Here is a 20034-nt window from a genome sequence, read left to right as displayed (position 1 = left end):
TTGGTTGGGTGGATGGAGTGGACTTTTAGAAAGTTGAGGCAGTGGCTGGCAATGTGGAGATCAGGATCTGGGGAAACCATAGGTGTCCACATTCTGACACAACTCTGCCTTGTCAATCCTTGGGAAGTCAGAATACTCTGTGTTTCTATATGAAGGTTGTGTTGGCGATTGTTCATCTATATATGAATATGTACATTTAAGGAGCATGAGTGTATTCATGACCCTGGGTTACTTTGGTCTTAGTAAAACAGAAAAGCAAAAAGAAGGCCTGAGGATTGAACTATAGATATCTTAATGGTAGCATTTGGAAATAATAGTGTTTGAGAGACTTGAGGGCTGGTACTCCTTAGTGTGTGCATTTTGCTGTTTTATTCTGAGCAGGGGGAGCAATATAAAAATCCTTGCTTGCTCTTAATTTCATAGCTCCTGGATTGACCGCTTGTCTCAGTATGCTATGGAAAACTTTCTACGGGCTGCCAAAATTGGAGAAGAGTTAAATGAAGCATGGATTGTACATAACACTGTAGTGTATGTCTTAAATCACAATAAACACCTTATTGCTGCGAAAAGACAAAGAGAACTTGTGGAATCCCTGCATACTCTTTTCAGTGCAGTTAGGAATATTGGACATTTTGGGTAAGTTCTAAAAGTTTGATGGGATGTTTTATGCAGAATTATTTTACTAACGCCATAACTGTTATTTTTACCAGGCTGTGCCTCAGCATCACTAAAATACATTGGTTATTAATTAGTAGCATGTTTCAGCTGATTTTCATACTTTATATGCTTTATCTACCCAAATCTCATTCATCTGAAATAGTGACAGTTTTTATAAGTGACAGCAGAGTGGCCAATAGCAATGAAACTGTGCTGTGCATAGTCAAAAGGAAAATGTGTGCATGCACCATTTCCTTAATTCTGAATAGCTTGGCATTTAGACAGATTCTGCTAGGTGCATTCAGATTTAATGCATAGGGTTTATTGTAAATAGTTAACAATTAAAATCAAGCTGGTTTGAGTTTTTAAAAGTTTTGGTTGTTTTATTTTTTTAAATGAAGACAGGCTATGTGACATGGTTTGCAGGCCAGCTGAATTACAAATATAACTAGTATGTAAGCTATTGTGAACAATTTACTGGTTTATAATTGTATTTCATTTTTTTCCTGTTGAAAAAAACTGGATGATGTTTTGTAACCAGTTCAGACTATTGGCTACATGTTAGTCAAGAGGGGGCTATGCAGTTCTGCCAGCAGGGATCACACAAAGGTGTTGAATGTATGCTGTAGGCGTTCTACCCTGGCAGCCACCACGGTTTGCGAAATCCATTTTCCAGGCCACTGTCATCTTACAGCTTGTGGCAGCCATAGATATAGACCCCATGTAGAGGCAATGATTCTTACAACTGACACTTCCACATGGTCCCTGCTGAGTTGTGAAAGTGGTACACTCTCCCTCACATGGAGCTGCTGACAATACAAAAAAAAGGTATTTCTTAGGAGGCAGTGCAGTCCTGCATTCCAGGACTTGCACATATTTCACCCACAATATGTAGAGGGAAACAGTCTATTCCCCTTCTATTGTGTCAGGACAGGAATATAGTGTCAGTGCTATTACCATACTGTACATAAGCCTACACTTTTCAAGCATTATTTGGAAAGGAGACTGGATGAGAGAGGCCCTCGGTCATACAACAACTAGCTAAAAGGAGATTGTTACAAACACTCTGTTATCACTCAGACATGGCAAGAAGTTGAATGGAGGACTTGTGAGCTTTAATTCTGATCCCAGGAAGATTGGGAGGTATGAGAATTTCCCCCCATTTTGGTCACTGAGCTTATATTTCTTACTTAAATGTTAGCATATTTGTATATTCTTACCATAATTTTCAGGTATGTTATACAGAGCATATGCATTTTAATCTTCGCATGTATTTTTATTTATTTATGTAGGTGGCGAAACGTGCTTCCATATTCTGTTTGTAACAATATCTTTGTGGGTGGTTTTCCGTCCTTCGTTTTGTTTCTTGTTCAGGAATACTACTATTTTGGTGACATTATGTAACGCTCTGGCTCGGGGCCTAATTCTTCCTTGGATCCCAAAGCCTATTTCCAAACCTGATGAAAAGAAAGTTCCGGAAGAAGGGCCCACCAAACGTAGAAAGGCTGCTCCAAAAGTACCAACGTTATCTTCCGCGCCAGTGTTATCTGTGGATTCGGCTGGGATCCATGATATTAAAGCAGCCATAGAGGTGCACCTTTTTTTCATCCCATTTGTCTTCTGTATGGAGGACAGGCTATGTAGAGCTGGGCTGGCCAGCTTGTTAAGCCTGGGCAAGAAAGTGCTGTTTGTTTTGCTCCCAGTTGTCCAGGGCCTTGGGTGTAAAAGAGGATATTTATTCATATTAGGAGCATGGAAAGCTGCATGAGAAAGTTAGATCATTAGTCCATCTAGTTGAGTATGACCTAAACCATGGGTGGGTAACCTCAGGCCTGGGATCTGAATGTGGCCCCCCAAGCCTCTCTGTCTGTCCCTTGGGACACTCTGCACTCTCACTGGCTCTGCTCTGTGCCCCCTTCCAGCTCCTTTTTTTCCTTTCTGAAATGTATCCTTGAACTGGCATAATGCATCTTGTTTAACTGCATGGAGGATTGGTGCTTGAAACAGCAATGGGTTGATGTGGGTCAACAAATTGAAACTGAATCCCAAAGAGACAATGGCATTATGTGCTCCAAGTTCTTGAGTCCAGCAGATGGGAAAACAGCTTGTTTTGGATGGAGTTGCACTCTGCTTGAAAGAGCAGGTTTGCAGCTTCAGGATCCAACACGGTCACTTGAAGCTCAGGGATCCTCAGTGGCTAAGAGTGCCTATTTGTTGGGAGCTGCCCAGAGAGACTGGGTATAAATAATAAATTTATTATTATTATTATTATTATTATTATTATTATTATTATTATTATTTACAGTGGAACCTCGGTTTTTGAGCATCTCGGAACCCAAACACAAAAAACCCAGAAGTGAATGCTTCTGTTTTCGAACGCGCCTTGGAAGTCAAACGGCTTCCGAGGTGCGTTTCTCCCTTTTATCCATTGAAATGGCCGACCGCCCATTGCGCCTTGGTTGTCAAACGTTTCGGAAGTCAAACGGTCTTCCAGAATGGATTACATTTGACAACCAAGGTTCCACTGTATTTCCAGCTCCGACTGGCTTGTCCCTTTGGGCCATAGCGCTCTGTGCTCTGGTAACTTCCAGATTAGAATACTGCAATGTGCTCTATGTGGGCTGCTCTTGAAGATGACTTGGAAATTTCAGCTTGTCCAAGATTGCTTGCTGGTGTTGCCTCTAGAACTCACATGAATGCTTATTCTACAACAGCTTTTTGTTGGCTGCCAGTTTGTTTCTGGGTACAATTCAAGGTGCTCACACTAGGGTTTAAAGAATAATGGTGAGCTAGACAATGTCAGGAGCCCCTGAAACAAGTACAGCTACTACTGTCTACTCTGTCCCTTCATAGCGACAAGGCAGAGGGGAAGGAGGAGAGGGAAAGAGGCACAATTTTCAGCTGTCTTGCTTGCTGCTACTGCTGCTACCATTCCACCACCAAGGGGAGGGGAGGGAAATGGAGGGTGTGTTCTGGGGCTTGGTAGATTTGGAGAATGAGTAAAGTGTTGGAGATTTGTGGTGGGATCAGCTGAGATTGGTCTAGGAATTTTGGGGAGGTTTCCTGATTTATCTTTCCCACTTCCCTCCCCCAAGAAAACCCCCAAGTCATTCCAAGGTGTCCCTTGAAAGCTCTGCCATCTCTAGTAAGAAAATATTATTTTAGCCTTAACGGCAGGCCCTTTAGCGTATTTAACTCAACAGTGGTATGATCAATTCATAATTATGCATTGATTTTGATTTTTTATGTGCCTTGTCTCAAAGATCAAGGAACAATATTATGCTCTTTTTGTATATGTGGTTCTATTGTGTGTGTTTTATGTACGATGCCTTGAGAGTATAGAAATATTATAAATAAATAAATAAATAAATAAATAAGCAAGCAAGCAAGCAATCCAAGATTATGAATCTCACCATTGATTTTTTTGGTAGAAAATATACCAAGTGTACTAATCTCAGTTCAACAACTGGATAAAACAGAATATTTGTTAATTGTGTGCATGCATTAACTTTTTCTTCTTTCACATTTGCAAAATATTCCTCTTTAGGTTTGCGAATTTGCTATGCATTTGCCAAATGGGAGTGTACCTGATGAGCCAGTCCCTGCTGCTATGCGTCAACAGGTCATTGCTACTTGGGTGAAAGCCAAACAGCTAGTTCAGCATCAGATTGGGAAGTGGCTTGGAGTCGATGACGAGGTAGCAAGCCTATTTGTTTGAAAAAATAAAGTCCAATGTTGGGCACTTCTTTATAAATACTGCAGGGACGGAATACAGTGGTACGTCGGGTTACAGACGCTTCAGGTTACAGACTCCGCTAACCCAGAAATAGTACCTCGGGTTAAGAACTTTGCTTCAGGATAAGAACAGAAATCGTGCAGCAGCGGCACAGCAGCAGCAGGAGGCCCCATTAGCTAAAGTGGTGCTTCAGGTTAAGAACAGTTTCAGGTTAAGAACGGACCTCCGGAACGAATTAAGTTCTTAACCCGAGGTACCACTGTAAAACGTTTTAAGTGTGTTTTAAGTGCAATATACAGTGTGACACTAGATGGCCTCATTAGCTAAAGTGGTACCTCAGGTTAAGAACAGTTTCAGGTTAAGAACGGGCCTCCAGAACGAATTAAGTTCTTAACCTGAGGTACCACTGTAAAACGTTTTAAGTGTGTTTTAAGCGCAATATACAGTGTGACACTAGATGGCCCCATTAGTTAAAGTGGTACCTCAGGTTAAGAACAGTTTCAGGTTAAGAACAGACCTGGAGAATGAATTAAGTTCTTAACCAGAGGTGCCACTGTAGAGTCATTACTGCAAAGAGAGCTCATTTCCTCCTTTCCCATTCTCATACAGGAAAGCAGGCAGTTAACCGGAAGCACTTCTGCTTGTGGAAGTCAGGGCGCCCTGTTTTTGCAGGTCTGCCCCCTTCTGCTGCAATCCTCTAAACTGCATCCCATTCTGTCCCAGCAAATCCTCGACTTTCAGCAGCAGCTTGTCAGGAGGGGCAGGCAACTTAAGTGGATTGAGGGAACAAATCAGGTGCCCTCACTCGCCCAAGCAGCAGTTCTTTACATTAAAGCAAAACCACCATTAGATACAACCCAAAGTCATTATAGAGTTATCCATGTGGATTAGTAAGTAGTGTAAAGTATCGGTCCTTAGCTATTCAATAATATGCCTTGTTTTCTGCAAACACCCTGAATATTGATGTCTCTTTCTATTCAGGGGAATGAAGAGGGGTTCAATCCCATGGCAAAAGTTTTTATTGGTTTGGAAATGTACTCCTGCAATGGTTTGGGTCTCATGGAGTTTTCGCTTCCAAACCTCTCTCATGTACGTATGTTGTTCTTTTGACTGTATGTGTGCAATTACAGCTAGTAGCTTGCTTTAAGTGAGGCAAACGATGGCAAGCCGAGCCAAACCAAACCAGGGTTTAGCTCACTCACATGAGCACAGCTGCAAACGCCATTTCTTCTCTGGGAGCTCACGTAATTGTGTGTTCCTGCCAAGTCACCTTTCGGCTTACATGCAAGCCAACTCAACCTACAAATGTCCTGGACTAACTCTGGCCAGGGCTGCTACCCCTTTGCTAGTGTTCTCATTAAGAGGAGATTCAATTATTCTCTTTCTTCTGCCCACATGATCCAAAGTGTGTGATTCTATCTACATTCTGAGCCTCTTGAGAAACACTATGAAGGCTTTGTGCTCTAAAAAAACAGGCACTGAGAACATGGTTCCCTTTAGGATTTCAATTCCAATGCAAAGCAGATAGGTTTATTTGAATTCTTCGAAGAGTTTTCCTCAATTTTATTTGCTCGTGTATTATATCCCACTTCTGCATGGTACTCTCAGTGGTTTGCCATCTCTGTTTCCAAATAGATCCATACTTGCGCAGCACTGCAGCATCAGGTGCTCCCAGTGCTGCGCAACAACAGTGTGCAACATCTCATTCTGTGAAATATCTTAGAATGAAAATATTAGATGTTGGCATTGTGGACACAGGAAAATATTATCTGACTATCATTTGCAGTTGGTGAAAATGGCATTGGAGTGCAGTTGGTCAGACTCACTCGTGGAACTTCAGACAATGACCAGACTTGCACATTTTGCACACACCATCCATGATCATGAAATGGTTATGACTTGCTCTCAGAAGGCTTTGGAATTAGATGATAAAGCAGCATACAACACGGATGCAAAGAAAAAGGCAATGTAAGTAGATGCATGACTTACAAATCTCGACTTCTAAGAAACATTGGGTGGTATTCAACTAAGTTTTACCCAGAGTAGACCTGTTAAAATTAATGGACCTAATTTCATCATGTTCATAATTTCAGTGGATCCATTCTGAGTAAAACTTAATTGAATACCACCCCATTAATTATATTGAAATATGGGGTGGAATTCAACATTGTATTATTACAAATTTTCCATCCGTGCATGTTTATTAGCTTACCAGGCAGAGTGATCTCCCCATCTCTCCCCCTATGCCCTGTTCTGGGGGTTCTCCCAATCCTCCCCCCCAAACCAGTTTTGAGAGGGGGGGAGACCCATCATGCAGGGTTTTCACTGGTGCAGAACCTGGTGCAGATGTAACAGAGCTGATCTCTTAGCAGCAGTGAAAATATTTGGAACAGCACAGACCCTTCCAAGAGGAATTTCCCCATTCCATCTTTGCCTCGGTTAAGTAATATTTTGACACCATTAACTGTTAGTTAAAGCTACAAGGTTCCAAGTTCTCTTAACTAGGCTTTGAAGTTGGTATAAGATGCTTGTTATATTTAACCACATTGTTTGTGGTGGGATGATTGAAATTACTCCAGGGAAGAGGCCATGCAATCCTGCATCCCATTACGTCTGTTGAGATATTCCCCGTTACATCAGTATGGGCCCTTGGGTGGTCATTCTCTTGCTCTTCAGTCTCTGCAGTATTGACTATTGAATAGTGGTTTTGTGGATGAATTTATTTTATCCGCATCTTTTTCTTGAACTACATAGCTGTATATGAAATATTTTGTTCGCAAGCATTCCTTAGTTTGTGAAATACTCTGTCGGGTTTTCCATTCCATTCCCATATCTAATGAATGGAAATAGCATCCCATCTTTTATCAGTGTCTTTTAGCCAACTTTAACCCGATAGTTTTCATGCTGTTGATAAATACAGTTCATTATGAATATTCGAACTGAAAGATAAATATGGCATAGCAGGGTTTGGGAAAATGCTTTTACAGTTTCCTTCTGAATGTGTATAATAGAACTTTGCTGACCTCTAACGGATATAATAATTATTGCATTGTACTATTTGCCCTAGGTTGTCTCTGTCTATGTTCAGGATAGTCACAAGGGTAAAAGTACCTAAATAGGGCCAAACTAAACATGGTATACAGTTGCATGTAACATTGACCCTTTTTAAAATAAATAAATAAATAAATAAAGAGAGAGAATCAACCACAGGAGGATGAAGTCTTAAGCAGAAAACCAGGAGGTAGAAAAGAAGTGCTTCTTCTTTCTCCTTGGCCCATTTTTATGCTGAATCCTCCCAGTTTCCAATATCTGCAATTTGTACATGAATAATTTGTATATCCCAGCTGTCCAGATTATTTCTTGTAAATGATTTTTAGCATTTCAGCTTGATATGAGAAGCCTTCCCAAACCCCTATTCATTTTCATTCACGTTTAACAGCATAGGTTGTTTTGAACTGTATATTATCCAAATGCCTTTTGCATGTCCTCTAGACCATTTCAGTTTATCAGATTTGTTGTGATATTTTCCCCCCTCAAAAATGGTACCCAAGGTGGTTTTCAACATTGAGATAATATCGTGTAACATTATATTGTAACATTATAATAATGATACTATAAAAATACCGAAGAAGAGCTGAAGCAGCCTCTCAGAGCTGTGTGGAGGCATAACATTTTGCGTGGAGACTTTGATTTTAAAGGTGCAATCCCCCTCTTTGCAATGGAATTCCTTTAAATAAATCTTGTCCGAACGCCACTGCTGTAGCAAGAACTAGTCTCTCAAGTTGTAGAGTACATTCTGGAAATGAAAACATTCATACCAGCACAAAGAGGCTGCCAAGCCTAAATCGGCTGGCACTTCAGGCTGGTACTATGGGCTTTTGCAGATGGTGCACAGAATGGCCATGTGCTGTTTCTGCCAAGGAAACGACCACGGACATTTATGCAAATGGACAGGAAATTTCCCTGTGAAGTCAGATGCTTCAGATTTTGCCACAAGCAGAATACAATTGGCCAGATCACTGGTCATCTTGGATAAAATGAATACATTGGATTTGTATCAGGTTCTAGAACAATTCATGAATGAAAGGATAAGCTTTGTTATCAAAATCTCTTGAGCTATTCAGACATAACATCAGAACAAGGATCATGTAGATATTACTAAACTAACAAGTTACTGACACTGTGCAGCAGGCATGGCATGCCTCTCTCCTCTCCTACGCAGAATGCCCCCCTAACCTACTACCTGGGGCACGTCCCCCCTCTCACCCACCTTAATCCATGCCTCAGAACTGAAACTCCCAATCAGCGCTTTTCAACTGTAGTCTTTTATCTCTCTTTTCCCAAAAAGAAGCAGATAAGGCAGACAAGATAGAATGAATAATAATAATAAAAAATTGTCCAGTAGCACTAAGTTTGTTCTGGGTATAAGCTTTCGTGTGCATGCACACTTCTTCAGACACAGAAGCTTAAACCTAGAACAAACTTAGTTGGTCTCTAAGGTGCTACTGGACAAAAAAAATATTTTTGTTTATTTCGATTGCATCAGACCAACACAGCTACCTACCTGAAGGTAGAATGAGTTCCAGGTTTTTATTTACTTAGGTGGTATATGAGGTGGCTGTTGGTTTTTTTCTTCCAATTTTAGCTTTCTGTTTAGCTTTTCTGTGTTGGAACAATATCTAGTGTTTATACAATTGAAGTGTGAACTTGTATCAAGTTCAGACAATCTGATTTTCAGAGCGTTCCACAGGTAGATGCTGCCCACCAAGGGACACGGACATCCTTGTGCTGGCAGATGGTTTTAAAGCCTAGTTTTTGACCTATATTGTATGGTAATGTTAACTCCAGTTGGCAATGGCTTGTTTTTTACAGGAGCGATTATGCGGAGAGACAGGGAATGCTAAGCATTGCTGCTTGTACACAGGGGAAGAGTATGATGGAAAATTTGGCTGGGAAGAAACATATGCGTTTGGCGGCATCAAAACTCTTTGTTGAAAGTGCAAGGTATGTTGCACGTTTTGGATCATATTAAGTTTCCTTTCCTTTAAAATAACAATTGTATATACCCCATACATATGCAAAGCCCATGCAATGAAGAGTATTGACAAAATCAGAATTTTTACCTATGCAGAACATTCATATTCTGCTTACAGCATAGAATTACAGAATTGTAGATTTGGAATATAATAATAATAATAATAATAATAATAATAATAACAACAACAACAACAATAACAATAACAATATTAACAATAATAACAATATTAACAATAATAATAATAATTTATTATTTATACCCTGCCCATCTGGCTGTGTCCCCCAGCCACTCTGGGCGGCTTCCAACAAAACACTAAAATACAATAACCTATTAAACATTAAAAGCTTCCCTAAACAGGCTGCCTTTAGATGTCCATGCACTAGATAACCATGAAGGTTATCTAGTGCAGGAATCTTTCACCTAACATGGGGCTCGAAACCCTGAAATTAAGAATCTCATGCTCTGCCGACTGAGCTATCGTAGCATGCTATTGATTTCTTCAAACATCATGGTACCCAACTATGGCTTACTGGGTCTAGGGTGACTGGCAGGAAATACACATGTATAAGGCCCCAAGACCCTTCACTTTCATTTGTTCAAAAAAGTAAAACAGTGAAATATGGAGCCACTGTTCTAAGGCTGCAGATGCAGAGGCGCTAAGGATGCTGCATCACTGTTTCTAAGCAACCAGGGACAGGAATGTTGACCACCCTCACCTGGGACTTGAAAAGGGGCTGGGTCTCCCAGAGATCTAGCAGACTTTTTTTAAAAGTTCTCAGCAGTGTGGCTTACGCATTATAGAAACATTTTTGCGGAGGCTTGAAGTTACTAATTATTGTGCCACATGTTTTTTCAGTTCTTTTGACGAGTTGCCACATGGACAATAGATATATTTGCACTTTCCATATTTGTGGGGGAGGGAAAGCAGGCATGGCTTCTCCCACTTGTTTGCTCTCCAGGCATGGCATCAAACCATCTCACATTGCAACTTCCACACCCTGTGAAATTATTATATACTCTGATGTATTTAAATTGGCATCTCATAATGGGAAATGTGTTCAGGATAGATATGAAAGTAGCTTGAAGCTGGTTAAGGGTTAAATAGCTCCATTATTTGGATTTCAATCTTAATGGAGCATTAGAAAAAATGTCTTTTATGGAAATAACATCACCTTTATAGATACATGGCTCTAATCTGTACCTCTGAGGTTAAAAATACTATGGACAGATGGTCTGAATATCTGCAGATAAAAATTTATGTAAGGAAGTATCAGTGCAACATTTCCATTTTGATGAACAGACTGCATTTGAGGGGGAGGGATACCAATTGGCGATAAGAAACATCTATAAAGTACTGATAGGTTCTGTTCAGCAACACACCTCTGTTTAAAATTTAATGATAAACTGGATGCAATATTTAGGTCATCTAGTAAGTTCTGACATTTGGGAAAACATCTGGATATGTTGCATTATTTTTTCACCTTGTGCTAACCTGAGGGAAAACTGCTATGAATTGATGACCAGATGGTATATAATTCCTCAAAAATTATAATTATGGGCATGGAGGATCCTCTCTACTGCAAATGTAACTGTGGTTATTTTTTAAAAAGTGTGGCAATGGGAAATTATTTTCAACAAAACCACAGGAATCTGTTAAATAATTTGGAGTTCCATTCATAATTACACCATTTTTTTCTTTACTATACATATATTTTTGAGTGGGAACAGATGCACATTTTCCATAGACTTTTTTCATTAACAGAAAACATACCCCTCTTGTTATGAAGTGAATCCCTTAATACTTTTAGGAAATGTGATATCTTATCCTTACAAAAGGATACTGGGCTTGCTGCACTGTAATTGAATCAAATTTTTACTACATTTTGCAGCAGCCACCTGACTGTATTGTGTTTTCCACCTTCCTAGGTATGCAGGAGAAGCTGGGTCTCTTGCTCTTGCTATGATAGCAGCTAGACACTTCTGGAATGGCTGCTTACCCTTCATTGGTTCCTCAGCAGATAGACAGCAGCTCAAGAAGCCCACTGAAATCATTATCAAGAGCATCAATAAAGCATCAGAAGCCAAAAATAAGCAGGTAATAAATAGTATCTATATCTAATACCTCTCATGGGAATGTTTTGCCTTCAGACAATTCAAAACGGAACGAGCAACTTAAAACTAAATCAGGGCTAGTTCACTCATACTGTTATGTGGCATTTACCAAGAGGGCCTGAATTTGCTGGTTGGTAGAGCATGAGACTGCTGGTCTCAGGGTTGTGAGTACGAGCCCCATGTTGGGTAAAAGATTCCTGCATTGCAGGGAGTTGGACTAGATGGCCCTTGTGGTCCCTTCCAACTCTACACTTCTATGACTGGGTCTTTAAAATAACTAATTAATCAACAGCCCTTCACTTCCCCATTCTCTTGGCTCCTTAGCCCACGAACCGCCAAATCTCTCTTACATGTCCACAGCCTACTGCCATTGAAGGCACACCTTCTTCGAGCTGTTTTGCCAGCCAAATAGACCTTCCTTCAGAGAAGTTTGCTTTGTCAAAACTGTATTCAAATGTTCATGAACACTCCCCCCACCTCTACTCCATTATTTAGGAAATGGAGCGTATGTTACACGTGCATCAGTGGCCTACAACAGACTTTCAAAGCAGTAGTTTCTCAGATGGGCATTCAGGTAAGTTCTCATCCTCTGATCATGATGTTTGCTTGGTTTTTGTGAGGTAGCTGTATTGGCTTTGCAATATCTAAAATATTGCTTTTAATCTGTTTCAAAGGTGCTGATGAGGATTTGAACTTAAGGACGTTCTTATATATATTACTGTTCCAAGTACATGCTGATAAACATGACTGGGAGGCAGGCCTCAAAGTCTTAGATGAAGCTAATCAGATGCTCCCACGAACTAAGCACAGACTGTAAGCTGTTTGGATTGTTCCTAGGATGTGTTGGGGGTTGCTGGTGCTTACTGTTGTTTTAAAGCTAAAGGTAAATGTACCCCTGCCCGTACAGGCCAGTTGTGTCCGACTCTAGGGTTGTGCGCCCATCTCACTTAAGAGGTTGGGGGCCAGCACTGTCCGAAGACACTTCTGGGTCACGTGGCCAGCGTGATGAAGCTGCTCTGGCGAGCCTGCACCAGCGCAGCACACGGAAACGCCGTTTACCTTCCCGCTATAAAGCGGTGCCTATTTATCTACTTGCACTTAGGGGTGCTTTTGAACTGCTAGGTGGGCAGGAGCTGGGACAGAAAGACGGGAGCTCACCCCGCCACAGGGATTCGAACTGCCGACCATACTATCGGCAAGTCCTAGGCACTGAGGTTTTACCCACAGCTCCACCCGCGTCCCTGTTGTTTTACAACCTAAAAATCCAAAAGATGGAGAGGGAGTGTGGAACTCTAGGAGGAAGTGTTGAAGAGAGGTAGAACCTTAATGGGAGAAGGAGAGTAGGTTGAAAGTGAAGCACACCCAAAATAGTTCTGCAGAGGTTCTGCTGGTGTGTGTTGCACCTTGCTAACCACTGAACCACCCCACCACCCTTCCTCTGGCAAGCAACAGTGGCACGCATTCCAGGAGGCTAATGTTGTGCTCTGCCCTACTCAGCGAATCGCCTCTGGTAGTATTTGCATAGTACAGGATGGTCTCAGGGCCCCCTCCCTTTCAAATTTTAAAGGTGAAGCTGCACTGTTTGGCTGAGCACCCACTGGCAGCACAGCTGCCCCACATTTTGTGCTTTTTCTCTCGTGCTTGTGAGATGACAACAGGCGGGAGTTGAACTTCCCTAGCAGTTGAAGGCAAAAATCACTGTTCTGATTTGAAGAAGCTACTGGGGTTCTGTTGTATACTGAGAAACCTCTTTTGGCATTAAGCGGTGTGTAAACTAATTAATAATGGTGATGATTAGAATTAAGTGTTCATTATCAAGTCTCAAGAAGTAAACGCCGTGGGAGGAATTAAACGTGCTATGTTGAACATTCATCAGCTCAAGCGTTTCAGCTTGCTGGACTGAACGATTCCCACCCCCTCTCCTCCCCCCTTGCACCATTTTCGCGGTTCCCCCAACACTCCCCTTCCGAGCCAGTTTAGAGAGGAGAGGGGAAGAAAGAAGCCCATTGCATGAGTGGAAGTCCGTGTGCAAAGCTTCCACTGCTGAGACTCATTAGGTGGATCCCTCCCTATGTTAGAATATTGTCTCAAGTCTCATACATATTTATCCCGTATGCATTTTTCAGACTGAACTCTGGGCTAAGATTAGTTGCTGTAGATTGGTGGAGACAGAAGTACTTGTCACACATACATGTTGACTTCTGATTCCAAAATGCATCATAAAAGCCTTAAGATATCACTTAAAAACAACTTATATCGAATCAGTGATGAGCATTGATTTTGTCAAATTCTTTTTCCTAGCCCAATATTTAAACAGATGGTAATGGTGAAGTCAAGACTTGGGCGTAACTATATAATGGAAATTCAGAAATTCAGAGATGAAAGTGAAGAGTACATGTCAGATATGTGGCATCGTCTGGCATCTGTGTCGTCAGATCTTCTGGGACAGTTGTCTTGCTACCAAAATGCAATTGAAGTTTTACAGGTCTGTATCTGCTTTCTTTTAAAATGCACTTTTAAAATATTACTGGTACGTGTTTCTAAATTGTGAAGATTGTAACAGCAGTATGGCAGGCAAAAATCAAACAGGTTAAGCCATTTCTAGTATGGAAATACAATTACGGGGAAAGTTTCTGCTGTTCACATTCCGTCAGCCATTTTACGTGTGTGGCCAATTTATTTTGGGGCTATCCACTCGAACTGCAAAAGAGGACATAAATTTGTATATAACACCAGTTTATGCAGATCTGTGTCCTCTTTTGTGAGTAGGTCATGGGCCCAGAAAATCCTATTGGCACTCATATATATATATATATATATATATATATAAATATACCTGTGGTGTGCTGCTTGAGACACTATGCATAAAAGTTCATTGTAGTATTCTTGTTGTCCTTATACATTCTTTTCATAATGCAATTTCTGTTGTTCTGATTTGTTTTCTGCACCGCTTTTTTTCACTGATGATGAGTCACCAGTAGATGTTTAAAATATTGCTTTGCTAGTATGTTTGCAAATAATGCTGTTGGTTAACTTGAGATGTTTGGGTTCCTAACAGCTGTAACATACAAGTTCCATAGTTTGCCTGAGATCAATGCATTCCTGGTTGCATATTTAAACTTATTCTCTTGGTCTGAAAGGAAATAAAACATATTTTTCAAGAACAACTGCTCTCTTTCCAACCGAACTCCCCTTGAGCAAATCTCTATTTTGCTGGCTGGCAATAATGTATTTACTACTGCACAGGTTGCAAAATATGTCTGGGCTGCAAATAAGTTGTGAGCTAGGCACCAAGACAAGTATCAGAAGGAGGAGTGTGAGATGTGGAGTGCTTAACCTAGGCAAGAGTGATTTTTACATTTTTTGTATGTTTGCTTTGCTGATATTGTTCAGTTTTAAATCAGTTATTTGTATTCTCACATTGTGACCAATTGTGATGGCTTAATAGCTTTTAGCAATAAAGATTCATTCATTCATTATCAAGAACAACTAGGTTAAGAATGCATTCCCTGTTTTTATACAGAAAAAAGAATATTCATTAAAGAAAGTTGATAATCTAATAGCATTTGCAGAATGGCTGTACTCCAATCAGTTTCCTCTTAGTGAAGCTATTAAACACCTGGACTGGGCAGTATATATATTACTGTACCTGAAACCTCTCCGAAAAGGCCCTGAAGAAGAAGGTATATCTTGAAATAAATCTAAAATATCTTTAAATAAGTTATTTCAGAGTTTTTCTTTCCAGTGTATTCTGATATTTTAGTAACCTGTAGAACTTCCTCTTTGACCCTGAGGACATATTTTAGTTTAGGCTTCTGTTTATAGTTCTCCTTTCTGAACAGTACTTTTTATATTAAATTTATAGATTCTGCTGTGTCAAGATTTTAGCTTGCATGACTTCTCCTTTTACAATGAAGATACAGTGGTACCTCAGGTTACATATGCTTCAGGTTACATACACTTCAGGTTACAGACTCTGCTAACCCGGAAATAGTACCTCAGGTTAAGAACTTTGCTTCAGGATGAGAACAGATATCGTGCTCTGGTGGCACGGCAGCAGCATGAGGCCCCATTAGCTAAAGTGGTACCTCAGGTTAAGAACAGTTTCAGGTTAAGAACGGACCTCCAGAACGAATTAAGTACTTAACCCGAGGTACCACTGTAAATACAAACTCTCTACCATGAATATCCTGTGTAGTTTACTGCAGACAGATCTAGAGAACTGTTACATTTTTTTATTTTAAAGTAATGGCGAATGAGATGTGCTTCTTTATCCTAGTGTCACTAGGTGTAAAAAAAACTTACCTAGGCGAATATAATCCATGTTAAAATTGTGGCTAAATACAAACTTAACGCTTCCCCCCCCAAGCCAGCTCCTCCCCATGCCCCCATTTTGCTTAATATCCTGATCATGAGTTCTGAAGCTTGTTCACAAGTTTGTGACACTTTGGTTGCCTGGTAAAAGTATTGACCTAGTGTGGATTTAGGATTTTGTTCGTATGAAAGAATGTGGTTACGTTTGCTTTATTGTTATTTCTGACCACAGATTGTAACGACCGTATTGCCATTGAGGATTTTAGAAGTATAAGGCAGATAGAAGCTTTGTTTAGAGCTCACACGGTAATGGCAGTCATTTCCGGACATAGTTCGCCTTTTTACGAGCAGCACTGTTTGATGGCATATGCTTTTGTGATGCGCATTTGGCAGGTAAGAAAATAATAAAAAGTATGGTGTGTTGGTGTACTGTGTCAATATGCCAGCTTTCCTGTAAACAGTTGGCTGGCCTTCCCCTCAATCGCATAGACTGAATGAAAAGTAAGATTATTACAACAACTTTTGACTTTATTTTTCTATCCTTATTCTGTATAATTCTCAAAGGATGCTCATCCATATGCAGTGGTACCTTGGTTCTCAAACACCTTGGTACTCAAACGCCTTGGTTCTCAGACGCCGAAAACCCAGAAGTAAGTGTTCCAGTTTCCGAACACTTTTCAGAAGTGGAATGTCCGATGCAGCTGTCAGCTATTGTTTCCAGGGTACCTGCACCAATCAGAAGCTGTGCCTTGGTTTTCGAACATTTCGGAAGTCAAAATGACTTCTTGAATGGATTGAGTTTGAGAACCAAGGTACCACTGCATGTGTAAATCATGGTGCTTTGATGTTGTATTTTTCCTTCAAGAATGTAATGAAAAGTTTATTTGCAAAAAAGAAGTAAGATTATTACATATAGGTTTTGATGAAAGTATATTGTATGTTTCCCATGCTCTCCTCTCTGCAGTATATTCCCCTCGTTCTCCATCCCTCATGGTTCAGGAGGTTGCTGCAGATATAGGGTGAGGGTTGAGTAAGACAAGAAACACTTCTATGAATTTCTGTAAGTCAACCAGTTTTAGGATCAGGGCTATTAACTTGCATCTGTGTAGGTTTGCTCTTTATAAAAGTAAAGGAGATCACTACCATCTGTAAACCTCTAAAACCTACCCAGTTGTCTAAATTCTTTCATTTTCTGCATTTGGCTGTAAATAACTCAGCCTTTTGTAGGTTTCCTTCCCCGACTAAAAACAAATGCAATTGTTTTTGCTCAGGTGTCACTGGCAGCAGCGGGAACCTTTTTAAAGACAATGGGCAAAGTTTCACCAACTCAGCAAACGAGTCCCAAATCGAAAGGCAAAAAAGACGCAAAACAAAACAAAGATGCAAAACAAGTAAGGCACTCTTCTATATAAAAAACATACTTTCCCTCCCAAAGAAAATGGTTTACTTCTTAACAGTTATCTCTGTAATTAATTGTTAAGTAAGAATTCTGTAAATCTCCTTTTCTTTAACTCCCTATGCATCCCAATCCAATGAAACAGATTGCATGCCCAGGCATTGTGACCCGCCACCCCACCCCCTGTTAAATGACCACTCGTGGCAACATACGTTTTTGGTTTAAATTAGGCCATTGATTACAGATGTAAATGGCATTGGCTCAGATGAAAGGGATAACCTATATCAACCAACCCGCCTGTTGGCTGTCTTCCCAGGAGTCAAACTGTTGTTGAGGGGGTCCTATGACATACATTAAATAGCTACTACCCCACTGAGAATGCCTTTGGGGAGTGCTATGGTCCTAGCTGCCAACTGGGCATCTAGAAGGAGCACCTGCTCCACGAACCCTTTAATGGGATACCTCATTCCCTTAGAAGGGCAGGCAGAGGCTTACAACCTCCCCTCTAAGACTTCACGCCACATCCACAATAGTTGTGGCAATTGCTACAAGGTAGGCGAAACCCCCAGGTCAGCCAGTTGATCTAAAGGACAAATTCCTCCCCGCTCCCAAATACAGTGACCAATCATAATCCATAGCAAGGTCATAAATACGCACTGCTCCATGATGGGTATATAACAGCTTAATTATAGAGAGGGTGGGGGATCCAAAAGACAAAAATGCCAAGTTTTGGGTTGGCTTTCCTTAAATACTCTGGGAGTAGACCTGAGTGAAGTCCTATGATGGACTCAGTCAGGCCCACCCCTAATGAGTGCCCACCCCTTGGTCTGGCTGCTATTGGCCAATCTGCAGCTGAACCCAATTCAACTTTTCCCCTGGCCTACTGAAGAGGATCTAACATCTCCCACTGCCCGAGGGACCCAGCTTAAAGTGGTTGGAGGTGCTGCGGGACATGACAATGCCATGCTACTAATGGCGGTTGACCTGTAGGATTCACAAGTGCCCATGTGAGCCCATGATCCAGATCTTTGTGAAATCCAGTGGGGTGAGACATAGCTTCAGATGCAGAACTGTATGTACGTATATAAGCTGTGTAAAACACTGAATATTGTATTAATATTATTATTCTATGGTGTAATAAAAAATTCCTTTCCCCCTTCTTTTTTCCAAAGCCTTCTGCTAATCAGACTTCACCAACAAGCCCTCCTAAAAAAGACAAATCTTCAAAAGATGCTAAACAGGTACATTTTCTTTTAATATATTTTAATGTTCAGTGGGGGGAGAGGGAATAGACTTCCTTAATGCAGAGTCTTGTTTTTCAGCCACAGTCGGCCAAAGACAAAGCAAAGAAGAAAGGGCCAAGTGAAGCCTTGCCCGCAAATGTGGAGGAGTGGGCTAGCTATGAATGTCCTGATGAAATTAGAGATGCCTTTAAACAGGACTCAAGTGGCTGTGCTATGAACAGAGAAACCATTTTGGCACCTGTGAGTAGCATTTCTAGATTTTGGTTTGTAGGAGCTACTATCTTATCTTCTTAGATCTGTATGAATTTGAAAGACTTGTTGGAGTCGGAGGGAACAGATTTGCTATGGCAACATATATTGGGTAGAGATCAGTCACCTAACTGAACACCACAGTGGATTCAGTTGGAGACATAACATTTGCCAAATGTTCAGTGCTGCATGTGGCCAGCTTCTATTTCAAAGAAGGCAAAACCAGTTTTTCCTGAGCTTGATTCTAGAGAGGGGTTGTTTGCGTGAGCAAACCACTTCCATGGGAACTGTATCGCTCAGTTCCACACATCCATAAAAGAAGAGATAGTATTTTCTGTGTATCCTGAGTTTTACCTGTGTATAAATGTCCTACGTATTTGGCTTTATGATAAAACCATTTTTAATGAGAATGTTGAAAGTTTCTTTTCATGCTGATTTTCAGGTTGCCACAGAGATGGCATATTTAGTGGTTCAAAAGGTAGGACAATGTGTCCGAAGTATACATTTGTGTGTAGCAACTCCCTGATGTATAAAATTCGAGAACATTGTTTCATTGCCCCATTTTCAGTGTTAAAAATGCAGAATTGAGACAGAAGTATTGACAACTTTTCCATCATCAATTCTTTTAATTTTCAGACACGTACCTTATACTACCTAGACCTTTTAGTTAAGGAGCTACAGGCAATTTTATGTACTCACTTGACTGTTCCGGTTCTTCATCTGGCTGAGATCATTTCTCGTGATGTCGTAGAAAGCAAAAGTCTGTCAGATCTCTACCATCTTCGGTTTGTATCCATTATTCTGCTGTCACTGTAAAACATTTCACTTCCCTGCCGTTCATAAATTCAAATCTGTTTTTGGTTGTGGTGTGTAAGTTAATCCCTTTCTGTACTTTATGATGTGTCACAAATTATGGATTTATGGTTCCAGAAGTTATTCCCACAAAGTTCCCTGCATGAGCTGAATCTCAAAGAGGTTGAATCTCACCCATTACTAGCAGAGCATGGTCATGACTACAACTCCCATCAGTCTTAGCCAATATAGTCTGTTGTCAAGGTTGATGAGAGCTGTCGTCCGTATGACCACTGGTTTCCCATGCCTGGTTGATCAGCAGAACAAGTGTGCTGGACCAGGATAATGTGTGTTCATATTGATGTAGGTAATCATACGTGGTCTGAAACATAGGGAGAGGCAAGTGCCCCCTTGCCCCTTCTAAATGGCACCCCCAGTAAGCCTAAAAATTGCTTGTACTGTATGCATAATTGCTTGAGAATTAAAAATCTTAGAC

General features: G+C 40.7%; 1 protein-coding gene across 3 annotated transcripts in view; it reads left to right on the top strand.

Annotated features, from left to right (window-relative positions):
• The window catches only part of CFAP46 (cilia and flagella associated protein 46), a 76916-nt gene that overhangs the window by 26361 nt on the left and 30521 nt on the right, over positions 1-20034 (top strand). For all 3 annotated transcript variants that reach the window (XM_083443461.1, XM_083443463.1, XM_083443462.1), the window contains 16 exons: positions 424-636; positions 2032-2248; positions 4205-4354; positions 5375-5482; positions 6180-6361; positions 9266-9397; positions 11358-11526; positions 12039-12117; positions 12218-12356; positions 13845-14028; positions 15067-15226; positions 16090-16250; positions 17129-17248; positions 18426-18494; positions 18576-18737; positions 19383-19531. In XM_083443461.1, coding sequence (XP_083299587.1) covers positions 424-636; positions 2032-2248; positions 4205-4354; positions 5375-5482; positions 6180-6361; positions 9266-9397; positions 11358-11526; positions 12039-12117; positions 12218-12356; positions 13845-14028; positions 15067-15226; positions 16090-16250; positions 17129-17248; positions 18426-18494; positions 18576-18737; positions 19383-19531 — 2394 coding nt within the window. The remainder of the gene's footprint in view (positions 1-423; positions 637-2031; positions 2249-4204; positions 4355-5374; positions 5483-6179; positions 6362-9265; positions 9398-11357; positions 11527-12038; positions 12118-12217; positions 12357-13844; positions 14029-15066; positions 15227-16089; positions 16251-17128; positions 17249-18425; positions 18495-18575; positions 18738-19382; positions 19532-20034) is intronic.

This window comes from Podarcis tiliguerta (assembly GCF_965153285.1).
Source record: "Podarcis tiliguerta genome assembly, chromosome: 5".
NCBI lineage: Eukaryota > Metazoa > Chordata > Lepidosauria > Squamata > Lacertidae > Podarcis > Podarcis tiliguerta.
Note: the sequence above shows the minus strand (reverse complement) of the source record. Positions and strands in the feature narration are given on the sequence as shown.